We start from the raw sequence: 19164 nt of genomic DNA on the forward strand, positions 1-19164 counted from the left end.
AGAACAGAGCATTCAGAACTCCCACACACTGTTGGTGGAAGTGCAAATTGACAAAATGATTTTGGAAAACTCCTGGGCACCGTTTACTAATGTGGAATATATAAGCATCCTACAACCAAACAATTCACTCCCATACCCCTAATTGAAGCATGTCACATGTGTTCCCCAAAAGACACGCACAAGAAATTTCACTGCAGCATTATTCAAAATGGTCCCACGCTGGAAACAATGCAAATATCCATCAACAGTAGAATGGATACACAACTTGTGTTGTAGTCACAGAACGGAATACGTGCTGTATGATTCCAGTCACATAAAGTTCAACAAGAGGCAAAACTAATCGATGGCAATAGAAGGTGGTTACCTTGCCGTGCAGTGTTCAGAAGGGAGCCCCTGGGGGGCACTGAGAATGTTCTGTGTCTTGATCTAGGTGCTGTGCTGTGTTTACTTTGTGACAACTCATCAAACTGCGAACTGATGTGTGTGCTTTTTCTTCATCTTGTTTTACTCTGGTGGGACTTTCTGAAATGCAGCACTAAATGCGAGACGGTTTCATTCAGAAGCCACAGGGCAGCTAACAGGTCCTGGTTGTGCCTCTTCCCCAGACTGTAAGCCACCACTCTCCTCTTCCAATCTCGTTTTCCAACCTCTAGCCAAGTGAAGAAGTGAAGGGCTGTACCAGGGGCGGGCAGTCTGAGTGTCTTGTGGTTTTGCTATCAATGCTGTTGCACAGCTGCTAAGAAGCTTGCAACTTCCCCAGGGACACAGACCCTTCCAGAAGTGGCCAGTGGTGGGGAACGACTGCTACCCCATGGCATTGGGCAGGGCTGGCCAAGGGAGCTTTGAATTCTGTGTATCTGAACTGGGGGGTGGATTGATGGGGGTGGAGTTTCAGGAGCCTGGGCACCCCCAGCCATCCACTTGGGCTGTACAGAGGGGCAGTGACAGCCATCATGACCTGGTCCAGCGGGGATCCCCAGGGGGCCTGCACACCCAGCCGGAGCCTCTTTTAGTGAAGTTGTTTTGCTGGATCCCTCTTTCTACCTGAGGACAAAGGGATCTTTGGAGATGGGCCTCAGTCCAGAGGTGATGAGTCCAGGTGGGGATGCGGGTGGAGCACTGATGACGTGCCTGCCCAGAGACACCCTTCCCCCAACTGCAAAGGGATTGGGAAATCGCGGGGGAAGGAGGGGAAAGTAAAAAGCCTTTATTTTCCCAGACTCCCGTCTTTGGGGGAAAGGGGTGGGGAGAAGGAGGGAATAAGCCACAGCATTTGGAGAGAGCATCGACAAGAAACCCGTCAGCCTCCTCCGGGCTTCCCAGCTTCCCTTCAGTAAACCAGCAGCAGAGGGCCGGGGGCGGAGCTAATCAGCGGCTCCCTTGCTGGTAAACATTACAACAGCCCGTAACTCAGAGCTGATGGAGGAAGCGTGGCTGGAACATAGGGGCAAGGGGTTCTGGGCCCTCCCTCCGCTTTGCTAGGGAGGAAGCTTAAGGGCTATCACACATCTTCAACTTTTTTTTTTTTTGCGGTACGCGGGCCTCTCACTGTTGTGGCCTCTCCCGTTGCGGAGCACAGGCTCCGGACGCGCAGGCTCAGCGGCCATGGCTCACGGGCCCAGCCGCTCCGCGGCATGTGGGATCCTCCCAGACCGGGGCACGAACCCGCGTCCCCTGCATCGGCAGGCGGACTCTCAACCACTGCGCCACCAGGGAAGCCCCTTTTTATTTTTTACGCACTAGCTGGGATCCCCTAATTGCTTTACGAGCGTGACGTCTTGTTTCTGCAAGAGGCTTCTGGTGCTTGAATACTTTTAGAATCTCCAAGGGGCTGGCATCTGTCATTTGTCCATTCACCAAACATTGACTGAGTGTATGCCATATGCCAGACGCCATCCTGGGCGCTGAAAACACAGCACTGAACAGAGACCAAATCCCTGCTCTCACAGAGCTTACTTTCTAGTGCTGGGAGTCAGAAGACACGTGATTAGGCAAGTGAATCTATGTCGGGTCTGTACAAGTTCTACAAATTAAGATAAAGCCAGGGGCTTCCCTGGTGGCGCAGTGGCTGAGAATCCACCTGCCAATGCAGGGGACACGGGTTTGAGCCCCGGTCTGGAAAGATCCCACATGCCGTGGAGCAACTAAGCCCGTGCACCACAACTACTGAACCTGTGCTCTAGAGCCCGTGAGTCACAACTACTGAGCCCGCGTGCCTCAACTACTGAAGCCCACGTGCCTAGAGCCCGTGCTCTGCAACAAGAGAAGCCACTGCAACGAGAAGCCCGTGCTCTGCAACGAAGAGTAGCCCCCGCTCACCGCAACTAGAGAAAGCCCATGCACAGCCATGAACGAAGAGTAGCCCCCGCTCACCGCAACTAGAGAAAGCCCATGCACAGCCATGAAGACCCAACACAGCCAAAAATAAATAAATTTATTTTTTAAAAAAAAAGATAAAGCCAGCTAAGGCGACAGAAGAAGGGAAGGTCCATGGGTGATTGCTTCCTGGAGGAGAGGCATTCCAGGCAGAGGGAACAGGAGGTACAAAGGCCGGATGGGAGGAGCCTGCTTGGCCAGGAGCCGGGGTGCTGGAGCAGACAGATAGAGGGGAAGACACTGTAAGAAGAGCCAGTGAGGACGGGGAGGGATCAGATCCCATAGGGCTGAAGGATTTTGGTTTTAAATGGAAAACTACTAAAGGGCTTTGAGCGGGAGTGCCGTGACTTGGATTCAGAGGAACTGAAGTCAGAGCATCCTCTCTGCTGCTTAGATAACAGCCCAGAGAAGGTGGGTCGGAGATGATGAAGCAGGGGCACCAGGCAGGGGTCTACTGCAGTGGTGGTGAGGGGTGGTCCGACCCTGGGTCTATCTTACGGGTAGAACTGCAAGGATCTGGAGGGGGAGGGCAAGGTGGTTATGAGAGAAGAGGCATCAGGGTTGATGCAAGGCCCAAACGCCTGGAGGCAGGTTACTGGGATGGGGAAGACCAGGGAAGAAGCAGGTTTGTGAAGGGAAACCGAGGGCTTAGTCTCGGTCTTTGTAAGTTTGAGATGCTGAAGGTCAGGCTGAGTGGGCGGCTGGATGCAAACATCTGGATTCCAAGAGAGGACCAACGTAGGGATAGATACAAGTTGGGAATCACCAACATATAGATAGGATCAAAGCCACAAGCCTGGATGAGATCGCACACAAAGTTACTCTGGAGATCTCTCTGTAGACGACATATTGTACTTACCACGTGCCGACACTGTGCTAACGGTAAGTCCTTTACAGCTATTGACTCAGTCGTCCTAACAGCTCGGAGGCAAAGCTCCACTATTGCCCCATCTTACTGATGTGGACACTAAGGCACTTACTCAGAGAGACAAGGGGACAGTGCAGAGGCCTCTGGGTACTCCAGGGTCAGGAGGGCAGGGAGACCAGGAGGAACCAGCCGGGACACTAGAAACGGTGGCAGGTGAGGTGAGAGGAAACCAGGGAGCATGGTGTCCCCAAAGCCTACAAGTGTCCCTGCAGGGGACAGGAGGTGGAAGCTGACCACTGGATGGAAGACAGGGACATCTTTGCTTTCACTAACCTGGTTCTGAAACTACTTTCCTCCCATTTCGAATGCAGGCAACAAATCCCAGTAGTTCTCTCAGCCCCTGAGACTCTGTCACCAGCAGCAGCCCTAGGTGCTTTCACCGTCGGTGCAGAAGTACCCTGTGTGCTCATCTCTGCTTCCAGATGACAGCAGTTCCTAGACCCACAGCCTCACTTGGCTTTTTAACATGTCAGTAAAGAAGTACCTACGCTGTGAAATCACACATGTTAAAAATCTGATCCTTGTATCCCAATACAACTGTTTCCCCTGTCAGCCTACATATTTTATACCATGCATTTAAAATACCCTGAGAAGGGGTTCATGACACCAGGAAAGGTTTAAAGATCTCCAGCTCATCTCAATATTAACCACAGGTGAACAACCAAAAGCCACCGCAGGTTGGGGAACAGCAACCTAACCTAGGGCGTCAGCTTGGCACTTAACCTCGGATTCCACAAGCTAAGGAAGCCCAGACACTTCCTGATGACTGTGTCTGGGGCAGGTAAGGTTAGATCACAGCTCACAGGCACCCCCACCGAGGACAATGCCACGAAGACGACTGTGATGCATCCCTGCGGCCATCAGAACGTGCCCAGCCCAGGTATGGGGGATGGGCGGGGAATTGCTGCTTCTCTCTCCCGGGGTCTCACTTGAGACGACTCTGCTACCCCTACTCCTTCTCCTTCCCTCTCGTCTGCCCTTTGGGCTGCTCGGTGCCAGGCTGACCTGCTGTTTCCCTGTGACCACAGCTCCGCTCTGCCTTCACTTTGGAAGCAGCTCAGAGTGTTCCTCATCATACCCTGCCCCCGTCATCTGGCTCTCCTGACTTCTCTGCTGGGCAAAGTGGAGGGGTTAAAACAAAGTCACTGTTCCACACTTCCGAACAATCAATGAGAGACCCCAGCACAGAAGCCACAGCCTCCTCAGGCTGGCTTTTTTTTCCATGTCACATGGGTCCCACACCAGCAGAACGAGGGTCATGATGGAGCTTTCCTTTATAGGGTCATTAGGAGATTCAATGAGTTGGCAGCTGTAATGCACTTAGAACAGTGGCTGGCACGTGGTAAACACCATATACATCGTTAAATAAAGACAATCTTGACTTTTCTGATTCCCATTTAAAAAAAAACAAGGAAAACGCCTTTTAAAATTCATAAATTCAGTGTTAACCAACAAAGCATTCAAGAATAACTGACATTAACCTGGGAAAAAAAAAAGGTATGGTGGAATGCTTACAGTCATTCTTAAATTTGAAAAGCTTAAAGGAGATGTTAAGGGTAAAGAGAGAGCCTCTGGCTAAAAGTTCCACAGAGTTTGGAACTACTCTGAACATGGAGCAGAAAATCTCTAATCAAAGATCATTGTGCATTTGTCTAGTTTATGGGGGAAAAAATGAAACCACCAAAGCTGTTCACACCGAGATCAAGGGGAATCACACAATACCACGGTGAGGACCACCTGGTCTACCTCCGTCGTTTTTGTAGGAAGGAGAGGAAATGGAAGGCACGAGAATTTTCCACGGCTAAGGGGGAAATTCTCCAGAGACGCAGGGTGTGGAAGTACCATCTCCCAGCTGCAGGGTGCCTCGCGGGGAGTGCCAGCTCTCCCCTCCTCCAGGGCAGGAACAAGTCTGGCTGGTTTGAAACTTGCCTGGCTAACCAGAACATGGTTCGTCTGCCTCTGCAGGACCCCTCCTGCCCGTCTCATGACTTGCAAGCAAAACCAACTCTGCAGGTCTCACCCTTGCCCTGCACCCACCAGGCAACCTTGACTCCATTTCCCGAGAAAAGGTGGAAGCTGACAATGAATCTGGCCTCCGGGGCAGCAAGTGTCCATGCCGTTTCTGTACTGCTTATACTCTGTTGTCCTTGCTAGAAATGAACTAGAGCCTCCAAGAGCTGGAAGAGGTTTGGGGGATCTCCTCCGCCTGCCCCCCACCCCGACCTCTGCACCCCCATTCTGCAGAAAAAGCCAGTCCCTAACTACCTACCTAGACCACGTGCAATGTGAACACATTGTACCACATCTAACCAGCGCCTTCCTTAATCACTCACAACCACGTCCGATTTCCAATACACTGGGCTGGATCGCATTTCAGGCTAAGGGCCACGGAAGGGGCTGGGGTTTTTTCTGACCTGAGAATGCAAAATGAGTCCATCCTCTTTAGTGCTCCCTTTAAACCTTCTGGAGACTGACACGGGCTACACTGAATTCTATTTTGCACACGGAGGATCCCACTGCGTTACTGTTTCCATCGTTGTGAGTAGGTGGATGTGACAGACAGAACTTTAGCTTTCCAGGTTCTGATGCCAGGAGGAATGGAGAAGGTGTAAAATTCAAGTGCCTTCACAGGGATTAACGGGAACCCGGACAACTGGTTCCTAGGCCACTCCCACCTCCTACAGAGAGCTTCTTCTGGAGCGGCTACCACACCCCCAGCTCCCAAACCTGAGGGGTGACCGGAACGGCAGTCCTCGTGGCTAACAGGCTCACGTCGCCCCCATCACGCGCCCGACGCCTAATCGCCTCGGTCACCTGTGGGCTTCTGTGGGTCCCAGGCCATTTTCCAGGCTGACATCTGTCTGCACCATCTCCTGTTTCAGTTCTCCAATCTCCGAGGCGATTGTGTCAATGAGCTATTCAAAGACAAAAATAGTGTGACGTCAGGAAGTGGAAGAGGCGTGTGCAGAGCTGGGCAGCTTCAGCCGCTGCAATAGGAGCACAGAGATGACCACCTTTTTTTGTTTTTTTTTTAAATCCTGGCTTTGTGAATTTCCTTTACCCAGCTGCGGGGGGGGGGGGGGGGGGGGGCAAAAAATAGAGAGGGAGGGAGCAGCTTCTTAGAAAGAGGAAGAACTTAGATTTCGGTATCGCCCTAAGAAAAAAATATTGACACCCAGTTTGGCTTCTCAACATGACTACAAAGAGGAATAAGTAAATCTTGGCAAAAGCAGGCAGGCCTCAAAATTCATATTGTCAAAGTGAAAACTCCTAAAGGGTGCCCTGGGTTAAAATGTATACCATCCTTATTCTGGTTACAGAAAGAAGCCTATTTCAAAGATATATACACTTGGCAAATCAATTTCCAATGACTTTAAATTTATTTCTCGTCTTATTCTTTGCTTTCTTTCTTTCTTTTTTTTTTTTTTTTTTTTTGATGAGAAGATTGTTAGGGGAAAGGGAAGAGAGAGGGTTGTGTGGGGCTGGGAGCAGGTGAGTGGGCAGTCAGGGAGCCACAGGGGGAAGAGATGGGTAAATGTGTCCTCTTCTTGGAAAAGACTTGTGTGGGCTCGCTTCCCTGCCCACATGCCTGGAAGAGGCTACATCTGACCCTGAAGTTTGGTGTGAATTCTTGAGCACCCCCAACTGCTCATTCAAAAGCATCTTCACTGGTGCTAACCCGGCTCTGCGTGTGTGGAACAGAGGCTCTCAAAGTGTCACTGCTCATCCATTTTTTAAAAATGTAGTTAATTACTTCACATAAATGTTGCTTATGTCAACATGTAATCAATTACTGTTTTAAAATAAATATTTAAACTTTTTTCTTCATTTATTTCGTAATACAGCAAGTCCGCTACATACGAATGAGTTCCATTCCGAGAGCGTGTTGGTAAGTCCAATTTGTTCGCTAAGTCCAACAGAGTTAGCCTAGGTACCCAACTAACACAATTGGCTATATACCGCTGCTTTTACGCTTGCTTCCGGACATCCTGGGCTTGAAATAAAGATACTGTACTACCGTACTCTATACAGTACTGTACAGTAAAGAACACAAAAGCACAACCACTTCTAGAGGATGCACGCACATGACAATGTACACCAGACACGTGAACTAACTTATGTGACTGGGCGTGTGAACGCACGTTTGCATCTTTGAAAGTTCGCAACATGAAGGTTCATATGTAGGGGACTTACGGTACAGCAGGTATCTATAGATATAATACACATGAACACAAGCAGTTTGTAGGGCCCTTCATAATTTTTAACAGTGTGAAGGGGCCCTGGGATTTATAAAACGCTTGAGAATCACTGTTTTGGCTAAAGACAGGTGTCGTCTTGCCTCAAGCAGCTTTCATCCCACCCAGACTCTGGCAGCAATTTCATTTTGAGCCTAGAGACTGTTCCAAAATGTTGACGTCCATCTATTCATTCATTCATTCATTCATAACTTTATGGCTACCCACTTCCTGCCATGCACTGCAAGTGCAGAGTAGGGTTGACAATCCTCACGGAGATGATATTCTGGTGGGACACAGACCAGAGCACTGAGCACTGAGACGTTCCAGAATGAAAAGAGAGTCAAGTGATGCTGCAGGGAGCAGCTAAAGGGCCACCCTAGCTATGGCGGGGTGGTCAGGACAGGTTTTCCAGGAAGTGATGGAGCCCTGAATGACAAGGGAGCCATGAAAAGATCAAGGGAAGAGCCATCCACACAGAGTCCCAGAGGTTAGGGAGGCATGTGGAAGGGTGCAGTCTGCCTGCGACCAGACCTTGTCCGCCTTCTAGATCACGGTACCCTTGGATTTGAGTTTTCAACTGAAAACCATTGGAGGGCTTTAGTGGGGGAATGGCATTTTACCTGTTTTATGTTCTAAAAAGATCCCCTTGACTGTGGGTTAGAGACGGTTTGTAAGGAGAAGCAGCAAAACTAGTTAGGAGGCAACTGCAATGGTCCAGCCAAGAGGTGATGGTGGCTTTGGTCAAAGTGGTAGCAGAGGAATTAGAAAGAAGGGGGGAAATCCAGGAACAACTGGACACGGAAATTAATGTAAGTTGACGGGCTGAACGTGGTGGTGGGGAAAGAGAAGAATCAAGGACAACTCCTAAGTTGTTGGCTTGAGCAATTAGAGAGATGACAGTGCCCTTGACTGAGATGGGAAAAAATGGGGAAGGATTAGATTTGAGGAGGAAATCAAGCTGGACACTGTGCAGGTTAAGGTTTTTTTGGGTTTTTTTTTTTTGCGGTACGCGGGCCTCTTACTGTTGTGGCCTCTCCCGTTGCGGAGCACAGGCTCCAGACGCGCAGGCTCCGGACGCGCAGGCTCAGTGGCCATGGCTCACGGGCCCAGCCGCTCCGCGGCATGTGGGATCCTCCCGGACCGGGGCACAAACCCGTGTCCCCTGCATCGACAGGCAGACTCACCCACTGCACCACCAGGGAAGCCTCAGGTTAAGTTTTAACTGAGGTGCTTATTGGCCATCAATTAAATGTATTAAGTGGCTTTTGATATGAAGGGTGGAACAACCTGTACGTTTGGAAGTCACTGGAATAGGTGTTAGTGTTTCAAAGTCCTGTGACAAGGAGAGATTACCTAAGGGGGCGGGGAAGTTAGAGAAGGGGCCCCAGCAAACAGCTCTGTGCACTCCCAATACTTAGAAGTCAGGGGACAGGAGACCAGCCAAGTCCATCCCCTTCGTGTGTGACTGGGGTGCAGGCTGTAGGTGGAGCTTCTGGAAGCACTGGGGCCTTGGGAGAGAAGACCAGGAGATCTTTTACACACAGTCCAGTGGCACAGATTAAAAAGTCTGACAATGCCAAATACTCGAGGACGTGGGAAAACAAACCCTCACGTGTTGCTGGAGGAGCGTTTGGAGAGCACTTTGGAGAGTGATGTGCAGTTTCTTGTAGAGCTGGAGATAACACAGACCTGCATACGTACTACATACGAGAGAAACTCGTGCACATGGGTGCAGGGAGACCTTGAGAAGAATATTGGCTGTACCGCCATGTGTAAGAAAACCAAATTATAAGCACCTAAATGTCCATCAATTGGAGAATGGATAAATGGAGGGATAGAATACTACATGGCAGTTAAAATTAATGAACCAGATTATATGGATCAACACATATATAGACATAAAAGCTCAAGAAAGTTTTCATAAAAGCGAAAACAAAACAGGTTGAAAAGGATTACATTCAGTACATGAGGTTTAAAACCAGGCAAAGTTGTACTATTGAGGGTTTGTAGATATACACATAAATAAAGACAACCGCGAGATGCAGTACAGGGTTATCACCCTAAACCTCAAGAAGAGAAGTGGACGGAGGTGAGCACAGGTAGAGGGGCTCAACCTCTGGCAACTTTTCATTTCTTAAAGCAACATGACAAAATGATGAGATTTGACGGAGCTAGTGATGTGTGTTTTAGTATCATGTGTGATCTTCTGTATGTTTAAACGACTTCATCATCAAAATTATTAGGAAAATAAGAAAAAGGGCGGATGCGTATGAAAATGGAAAAAGGAAGAACTAAAACGGTGGGAGGAGTGGGGTGAGCTTGGTAGGTCCCCCCTCCCATTCTAGGCCGTGGCTGGGGTCCTGGACAGGAGTGCCACACACAGCCCATGAGGGACACACAGGACACACAGGCCTGCCCTGGGGAGGCCCAGCCTCGGGCTCGGGCAAGCCTTGGCCTCCGGCAAACCTCGGAGGAAAGATTCCCACTGCAGCACATTCAGCCTCTCCGCCCTCAGTCCCCTTCACGGCCACAACGGTGATCTGAATGTCAAAATCCCAAATGGCTTTCCCCAGGAAAAGCAGCTGACCCGCTCCGGCCAGGCTGTTTTGTCCCAAACACACACTACAAACTGTGGTTGCCACTCAGCCGCACTTGGATGGCAAATCACAGGTAATACTGCTTATCTGTAAAGCAGAGGGAGGCGTAGTGATCCCAAGACACAAAGGTGGGTGATGACAGAGGTTGCCCCTGGCTGGATGGCTATGGGACTCTTCAGGCCGGATGAGGGCTTTTTCAGCCCCTCCATCCCTTTCGACCCCAAACTCATCCACCTGACAGCACAGATTTACCCGACAAATGGACCAGAGGCTAGGGGTCCAGAGCCAGGCCTGCCTCTGAGTGACCTGTTTATATGCCAGCCAGGCCCCTCCAAAAGTAAGAGTCATCCTGAAGTCTCTGCCATGCCCTGAGGTCAGCCCAGATGTCACTGACGGGCTTTGAGCTGTTCCCCACGTTGTCCCCGGATACGCGGGCGTGTGTGTGTGTGCGTGTGTGTGATTGGTTTTAATTCCTGCAGATGTTTGACCTCAACCCTGTGCTCTCATGTTCTTCCAGATCTGAGGCCTTGAGGGCAAACAGAGATAACTTACCACCCACCAAAAGGGACCAGTTTGAACCTAAGTTTTAGCCCTTTCCCATGCTAAAGCCAACAGTGGTTTCAATATATGCGCTTTATCCAAGTCAGTGCTGCCTCACCAAAATTTCTCCAAACCCACTTACACAACCCGAAACCCCAACACATCCTGGCCCCTGTCGAGAATTCCTTCAAGGGGGAAGGGGCTGCCTAAGCATGTGCCAAGCTGGGAAGCCAGCGCTTCTGTCCACAACCCTGATTGGCTGCCCAGGACATGCCATGGACACCTGGGAAGGAGGCAACAGAGTCAAAGGGCTGTTCCTCAGTGAATCATCTCCAGAGATGGGCCATCAGGTTTCAGGGCACTGAGCTGGTGAGACAGTAGTTCTTGCACTAAGACACAGCAGGTGTGATCCATCTCTCCAGAAAGCTCCACAGGCAGTGACACAGTCAGGGCACGGCAGAACCCGCCCTGATAGAGCCAGGGCACTGCCTGTGTCCGCCACGCCCCCTGGGGAGACGGGGCTGGTGTGTTGGACGTACGAGCAGGACGAGCCCTTCTGCAGCCGCCACAGGGGGACCAAGCCAGGGGTTGGGTCTCTGGGTCCCTCCCTCATTCTGCTCAGAAAGCCAGCACCCCAGGGCCCCAACACAAAGCACAGGAAGTGCTCACCTAGGCGATTTTCACACTCTCCGGCAGCCAGGCCAAGGGCAGGAGAAGAATTCGGGAAGTCCCAGGTTCTTTCCCGACATCACACCCAGGACTCGGCCTGGACAAGGCGGGACCTGCCGGGCTCTAGCCTGGTACAGGAGTCTACGCTGATGTGGACCACTCTGTAATCACTCTGGGTAACGTCCCAGTCGGCGGGACCCTCACCTTCGGGGCCACACTTCCAGCAGCAGGCGCGCACAGTGTGGAGGCAGCCAGCTTCCAGACACTCCCGGGTGGTCTGGCAGCAAGGAGGGGTGGTGAGCGCCCCAGCTGGGCCTCGGAAAGACCTGCCTTCAAATCCCACCTCGGCCTCCTGTCAGCTGAGTCCTGGACCCATCTGGGCCCACTCATCCCTGGACCCTGGATGCTTTGGGGGAGAGAGTTGGATGATTAAATAGGATGGTGACATTAAAACATTCTGCGGCATGCCCCTAAATGCTCTCGCATTCTCTTCCTAGTTAAATTCTCTCTTTATATCAATGGTGACCTGCTAGGAAGCAGAGAGCTGATAAAGCTGACACTTAAAACGGACTCACACACCTCCCAGCCTGCAAAGAGGCCATTTCATCCCCAGCAGCCGACAGGATCTACAAAAGACCAGTGTTCGCAGACTCCAACCCTCCTTCTGCCTGTCTGCCCAGAAGTCTCTCATCTCGAGATCTGCCCACTAGATGTCAATTTCCACCACCGACTGGGAGAGAAGCTGCTGTCTGCCACCCCTGCTTGCAGGGCAGGCTGGAGGGAGGGAAAAGGGAGGGATTCCAAACCTTGTTTTCTTTCTTTCAGGGTTAGATAAAAGGAGAAAAATTCTCTTGAAGGTCAAGTAAAAATAAAACGAGAAAGTACTTATAGAGCAAGTTCTGATACAGCGCTCTTGGAATTCCAGGACCAACTCAGGAATGTTATCCGTGGTTCTGAAAAGGATGTGCCACTGAAAGATGAAGACTTGAAACCTAGGGTGTGGGAAAAATCAAGTGCTTGGCCCTTAGCCACGGAATTTCTATTCCCCAAGTGCATCAACTTGGCCTTGGGGTGTGATTGGCCTTTACAATCCTATCAGCTTTGTGGGATTAGACCCAGCTCCAGGTCATGAACAACCACTGACCCTGACAACTGCCTTTCCTGTCTGCTTCTGCTGAGCTGGAGAAGGCTCCTGGTCTTGCGGGCACACCCCATGCTGGAGTTTTTCTGAAGCAGTCTGGAAAATAATGGACTTCCTACAAACTTTCAAATGACCTCTGCCCCCAAGAACTGTCACCATGGAAACAAAGAAGTAATGAAAGCTGCTTCCCTTCACCTGCAGAGGAGTGTCTGGGGAATAATGTTGGAGCATCTCGGAACCTTGCCCTTTTCTTTGTTTTGCTTTTACTCTGTGTGTGTCACGTCTCCCAAGAGTGTTTGCATTTACATTTTTGAAATTTAATTAAAATTACAAACATAATACATTCCCATGAAAAACACAGATTATTGTAGTTGTAGATGAAGAGTGTTGCCTGTCATATCAGTAAACAAAGGATGTCAGGGCCATCAGGCCAGCAGCCACTGCAGTTCCCTGACTGTGCACCCTGAGGGGACTCAAAACAGGATAGCGTCCCTAGATAGCTACGGTGCATACCGAGGAATGATGTCAATGAGCCCAGACTCTTGCATCTTTCCCAGAGGAAAGTGCTAAATTCATTAATCTGAGATGTCTGTTTTTTCTTTAATGAACAGTAATCTTTTGATGTTCAGACTACTTGTTCTTTTTTGCAAAAACTCCTATATATCTGGCTCCTCCCTGACCTCTCTGGAACAGTCCCTCAGAGTTATCACCTCAGGATGTCCACCGAATAAAATATAATTCTCAACTTTTAGGTTGTGCAGTTTTTTCAGTCCACATAGTTAAAACTAATCTCCCTCAGGACTTCCCTGGCAGTCCAGTGGTTAAGACTCCACGCTCCCAATGCAGGGGGCATTGGTTCGATCCCTGGCCGGGGAACTAAGATCCTGCATGTCGCATGGCGCAGCCAAAAACAAACAAAACTAATCTCCCTTGACTAACACCTATAATCCCACCTACTCAGAGGGAACCACAACGATCAGTTTTGTATGTATCACTCTTGAATGTTATCACTGTGTGCTTTTTCTACCAGATGGAATCGTACTGATGTATTGTCCTATACCTTGTTTACACTCATTTCACCCAAGGAAATCTTGTGGGATTTATCCATGTTGATACATGTTCATTCATTTTAAGTGGGAGTGGTTTTCCACCAGAGGGATAAACCATGCAGGAGGAATATACCATGTATCCATTCTTTTTTTTTTTTTTGGCTGCGTGGGTCTTCGTTGCTCCGCACAGCCTTCTCGTCGCGGTGGCTTCTCTTGTGGAGCATGGGCTCTAGAGTGAAGCCTCAGTAGTTGTGGCGTGTGGGCTCAGTAGTTGTGGCTCACGGGCTCTAGAGTGTAGGCTCAGTAGTTGTGGCATATGGGCTTAGTTGCTCCGTGGCATGTGGGATCTTCCCAGACCAGGGATTGAACCCGTGTCCCCTGCACTGGCGGGCAGATTCTTAACCATTGCGCCACCAGGGAAGTCGTATCCATTCTATCTTGATAGATGCTTAGGTCGTTTCCAATACATTGCTGTCACAATCCTTACCATAATGAACAGCCCTGTGTATTGTGTGAAACCTCAGAGAAAATGCCAGGTTCTAGGCACGTAATAGGTTGAGATGGTACCACGTGGCTCTCCCCGGGTCCGTGTCCAGCTACAGTGCCTCCACCTTCTTTGAAAGCATCCACCTCACTTAGTGTTTGCTGGTATCAGACTTCTAAGCTTTGGCTAATCTGATGAGTACAAGTGGCTTTTTATTGTCTTAATGTGCTTTGCCCAGATTATATGTGTCAGGGAGGAATAAACTTTCCTCTACCCTTCTAGGTTCTTCTGGCTGGTCTAAGAGTTAAGAACTAAACTAAATTAAATAAATTAAAATGAGACAGATTCACAGCAGAAAATCAAACAGAAGTTTAATAACATGTACACATGGGAGAGACCCAGGAGAACTGAGTAACTCACCCAAATGCCAAAACCTTTGTATACCACCTTCAGCTCAAGACAAAAGAGGATGTTGGGATAGTGGTTTGGGGTTTCAAAGCGGAGGAAGGCAGTTCACATGAGATGGAACAGCAGATGTTTGGGAAACAAAGGTTTGCTGGGCCCTGCAGAGACAATGGGACCCAGAGAGGAGTATGAACAGACTTCCTGTCCACCACCTCGTTCATATTAGAGGTATTTATGGTGACGGCTCCCTTCCTGGAACAGGTCCTCTATCTGCATTCTTTTAGGCAGTTTAGGGGGAAGGTCAAAGGTTCTTCCTGAGTTTTTTTTTTTTTTTTTAATATTTATTTTATTCATTTATTTTGGCTGTGCCGGGTCTTAGTTGTGGCATGGAGACTCCTTAGTTGCGGCATGCATGCAGTATCTAGTTCCCCAACCAGGGATCAAACCCGGGCCCCCTGCATTGGAAGTGCAGATTCTTACCCACTGGACCACCAGGGAAGTCCCCTTCCTGAGTCTTTTGGGTGACTGTCTTCAACTCTAAATAATCTGCATGCCAAAGAGATATTTTGGGGTGGCAACTTTTTCTCCCCTACCTATTTTTGTTGTCTATTTGTATTTCTTCCTCGGAAGGACTGCCTGTTCATTTACTTGTTGCCGTTTTGGGGTTTCTTGATTTTTCTTAAGTTGTGTAAGTTGTGGATATGAATCCATTGTCTCAAATATTTAAAAGATTTTCTCTCATCCTGCGTCTCCGTCTTTTACGTTTCGTTAAACTTTCAATGTTGATAGAGTCAAAAGTTCCTTACGGTTCTTGCTGACTAAACTTTGCTAGGAAGACATACCTTATCTTGAAGTAATAAAGTCTCCTCTGTTTTATGCTAAGACGCACATAGTTTTCCTATGTACATATGATGTATTTGTTTATTTGTAGGCCTTTCATCCATCTGGACTTAATTCTGAGTGTGCTGTGAAGTCAGGACGAGGAGGTGAGGAGATGTCTATAGTAAGGCCAGGGCTGGTAACCCATGCCCCCCAGTCCCCCGCCCCTAAACCCTGGCCCTGGGATGCCTACAGCTGCCCCAAGGTGCCTTCTGCTGACCAAAGAATGTGCCCAGAAGGCTGCTTTTCCTCAATTTGCCCAAAGGCTGGGGGTGGCCCACAAGGCATGAGCTCTGCCCTCGATTTTTCATTCCAAATGGAAAGCCAAAGGCTGCCACAGTATTTATGCCACAGTCCCTACTAGCCCTGCTGATCCAAAACGGCCCCTTAACCACAATCAGAACCTTCCCATTTACCAAAAAACAACACACACTACCTTTTTATTCCACTTTCTCCTTTGGAATTAAAAAAAATACAGCCTATCTCCAACACACTCACGTAGAGGAAAAGCTGACAAGCAATCCACCCCTCCCCATCCTCTGAGTTAAGTGAATGGTTTGACACGAGTGACTTTCTGTTTTTAGCACAAAGCAGTAAAGAGCAGTATTTAGAAGAAACAAACACAAGTGAATAACTGAATATTTAAAAGCAGAATTTTGGCTAAAGGCCCGGCTTCAAATTCCTTTGGCTCTGCTAATTCAAGCAAGGCATCCTTGAGGAAATAATTTGACCCCTTAAATTTTCTCATCCATGAACTGAGGACACTCTGAGGCCTGCTTCTCAGGGCTGTTTAAGAGTCCCAGGACGTGCTGCAGGCCAAGTCCGCAGCAGACGGGCACCTTTAGTGTTTGTCCGTGGGGAGAGGGCTTAGCGATGTATACCACCACCGTCGGAGGACAGAAAAGTGAGAGTCTGGTTTAAGGCGTGCCAGAAGTATGGGCTGGGGTTAAGGATGCGGTATGTGCTGGCTGATTGTACCTGCTGGGGACGCAGGTCCTGCGGCAATGCCCACGAGGGAGCCCTCCACGTGCTATGTCCTCCCGGGCACCTGAATTCCACGGGGCTTGTTAGGGGCCTGATAAGCATGGATGTACTTGGTTTTTGTTTTTTTAAAATAAATTTATTTATCTTTGGCTGCGTTGGGTCTTCGTTGCTGCGCGTGGGCTTTCTCTAGTTGCAGCGAGCGGGGGCTACTCTTCATTGTGGTGCGCAGGCTTCTCATCGTGGTGGCTTCTCTTGTTGCAGAGCACGGGCTCTAGGTGTGGGGGCTTCAGTAGTTGTGGCTCGTGGGCTCAGTAGTTATGGCGCACGGGCTTAGTTGCTCTGCAGCATGTGGGATCTTCCCCGGACCAGGTCTTGAAGCCATGTCCCCTGCATTAGCAGGCAGATTCTTAACCACTGAGCCACCAGGGAAGTCCAGCATGGATGTACTTTGAATGGGTAGAAATATTTGAAATTCGGGGAGACCCAATCAGTACTGGTGCCCCTTATGTGCATTGGTACTCCTTGCAGGACCTCATCGAGGGACAAGGCTTCAGTAGCGTTTAGCCTCTTGGGCCTTCCCCACATCTGAAGAGCCCTGCAAACATCAGGCTGCACAGTGGCCTCCCCCGAGACTGGTGCTTCTGCCAGACACTTTAGGTGCTTCCCCAACGCCTTCAGGGGACGGGAACTGGCCCTCCACGGCCAGCCCCAAGTCCCTTGTTGGAGGACGGAACCTGCTTTGTCTGGTGCACAGAGACCCAGAAGGGCCCTCAGAGTCAGTTCTGGACCACTGACTGATGGGCGCTGGGGTGTAAATACTCCAGATCCCTCACCTCTGTTCCTTTAAGATGGAGCCAAAGTTACCCTCAGGGAACTGTGCTTGAACTTGGACCCTTGCTGACCTTCTCTGCCCCACTCCGCTATGAGTTTCTCTTGGGAGCACTTCTTGATAAGCCACTTTCATGAAAATCTTTAGCTCTGGGTTTGTTTCTGGAGACACTGACCCAAGATGCCCCCAACCTTCCCACTTGGCTGCCCTCTTTCACCACTTGAGGTTGATGGTCCTGCATCTGGGACCCTCCTGGAGCCAGAGGCTCTCTCGAATGGCTCCCACCTGGATGTAAATTCTGTAGAGCAGGAATGGTGTCCTTCTGCTCTGTGGAGACCTCTGAACTCAGGAAAGTCTGGGGCCCAGGAGTTGTTGAATGAATGGGTGCTCTTCCCTCTTCCGCCTTCCTCTTGGTAACTTCCCTGTTCATTTCCTTCTAGACCAGGGGTAAATCAGGACACAGAGTGGGTGGCACTGCAGCCCGACCATTAGAGCCTCAGCTGGACACCATGGGGAAGTAGCTGACGTTGTGGCAGCCACTGCAAAGGTGCCGCTTAAGAGTTTTCAATTATTCACCAGCAAACACACCGATGTGGTTCTACATGCAGAGCGCAGAGCCCTCTTCTGAGCCATGATTAAGCTCTCACTGAGCGGAAGCCGTTGGCTTTAAAACACGGCCTCTCTAATGACTCAATTGTAAACTGCTTCTGTCGACTTGTAAGACAGACCCGCACTGGCTCTACCCTGCCAGACACTTGCCACCAAACATGGGGAGGCCCAAATATGGGGAATAAGTCGGTGCCACTTCCAGAGGCCCAGCCCAAAGCTGTCTGTTAGTTTAACCATATTTGAAATGATCCTCCACAGCAAACACTGATGTAACTTTAAATTTAGTTACATTGGAAAAAAAATTTTTTTTAAGATACACAGAGTGGGGCTTCCCTGGTGGCGCAGTGGTAAAGAATCCGCCTGCCAATGCAGGGGACACGGGTTCGAGCCCTGGTCCAGGAAGATCCCACATGTCGTGGAGCAACTAAGCCAGTGAGCCACAACTACTGAAGCCTGCGCTCTAGAACCCGTGCTCCGCCACAAGAGAAGCCACCGCAATGAGAAGCCCACGCACCGCAACGAAGAGTAGCCCTCGCTCACCACAACTAGAAAAAGCCTGCGCGCAGCAACAAAGACTCACGCAGCCAAAAATAAATTAATTAAATAAATAAATTGATTAAAAAATAAAGATACACAGAGTGTCTGTAGTTCTACATACGAAACATGGAAGCAGCCAGTGTGGTGTACCTTGAAACAGTCATTTGGCTGAGGTCCTGGTTTACTTTGTCAGTTGTCTGAGGCCAGTGTTGCGTTAGATTCTTCAATGACCTCAGATGTCACAGATATCGCTATATCACTGCCCGTGGCTTTGTGTTTTAAGGTGAAATAATAAGCTAACCGACAGAAGCACAAAGCTCTTTCTAAGAGTTGGCACTAATGTTTCTACAGCCCTGGCTTCAGCATCTGTGTCTGAAGTCTTGATTTTGCATATTTTAAAAAGATTTTAAAGACATGTTTACAGTGGTGATCATTTTGTAACGTACAGAAATACTGAATCACTACGTTGTGCACCAGAAATTAACTTAGTCTTGTAGCCCAATTATACTTCAAAAACAAACAAACTGATAGAAAAAGAGATCAGATTTGTGGTTACCAGAGGTGGGAGTGGAGGGTCGGGGAGGGGAAATTGGATGAAGGTGGTCGAAAGGTATAAACTTTCAGTTATAAGATAAATAAGTACTGGGATGTAATGTAAGAGAGTAAATCCTAAGAGTTCTCATCACAAGGAAAAAAAATCTTTTTTCTTTTTCTTTTCTTTTGTATCTATATGAGATGATGGATGTTCATTCAACTTCGTGTGATCATCATTTCATGATGTATGCAAGTCAGATCATTACGCTGAACAGTGCTGGAGGTCAATTATGTCTCAATAAAGCTGGGGGGAAATGAGCAAAAAAAAGAAACATATATAGAGTACTCTAGGTCAACAACAGAGA

The 19164-nt window shown here is 49.2% G+C and overlaps 1 protein-coding gene across 3 annotated transcripts in view; it reads right to left on the reverse strand.

Moving 5' to 3' along the window:
* RIN2 (Ras and Rab interactor 2) overlaps window positions 1-19164 on the reverse strand; it is a 221964-nt gene that overhangs the window by 56558 nt on the left and 146242 nt on the right. For 2 of the 3 annotated variants that reach the window (XM_029219461.1, XM_029219462.1), the window contains one exon: window positions 6119-6219. In XM_029219461.1, coding sequence (XP_029075294.1) covers window positions 6119-6219 — 101 coding nt within the window. The other variant, XM_029219463.1, reaches the window with a different exon arrangement.

Source organism: Monodon monoceros, unplaced genomic scaffold (assembly GCF_005190385.1).
Source record: "Monodon monoceros isolate NGI ecotype Baffin Bay Population unplaced genomic scaffold, NGI_Narwhal_1 Super_Scaffold_13, whole genome shotgun sequence".
Taxonomy (NCBI): domain Eukaryota; kingdom Metazoa; phylum Chordata; class Mammalia; order Artiodactyla; family Monodontidae; genus Monodon; species Monodon monoceros.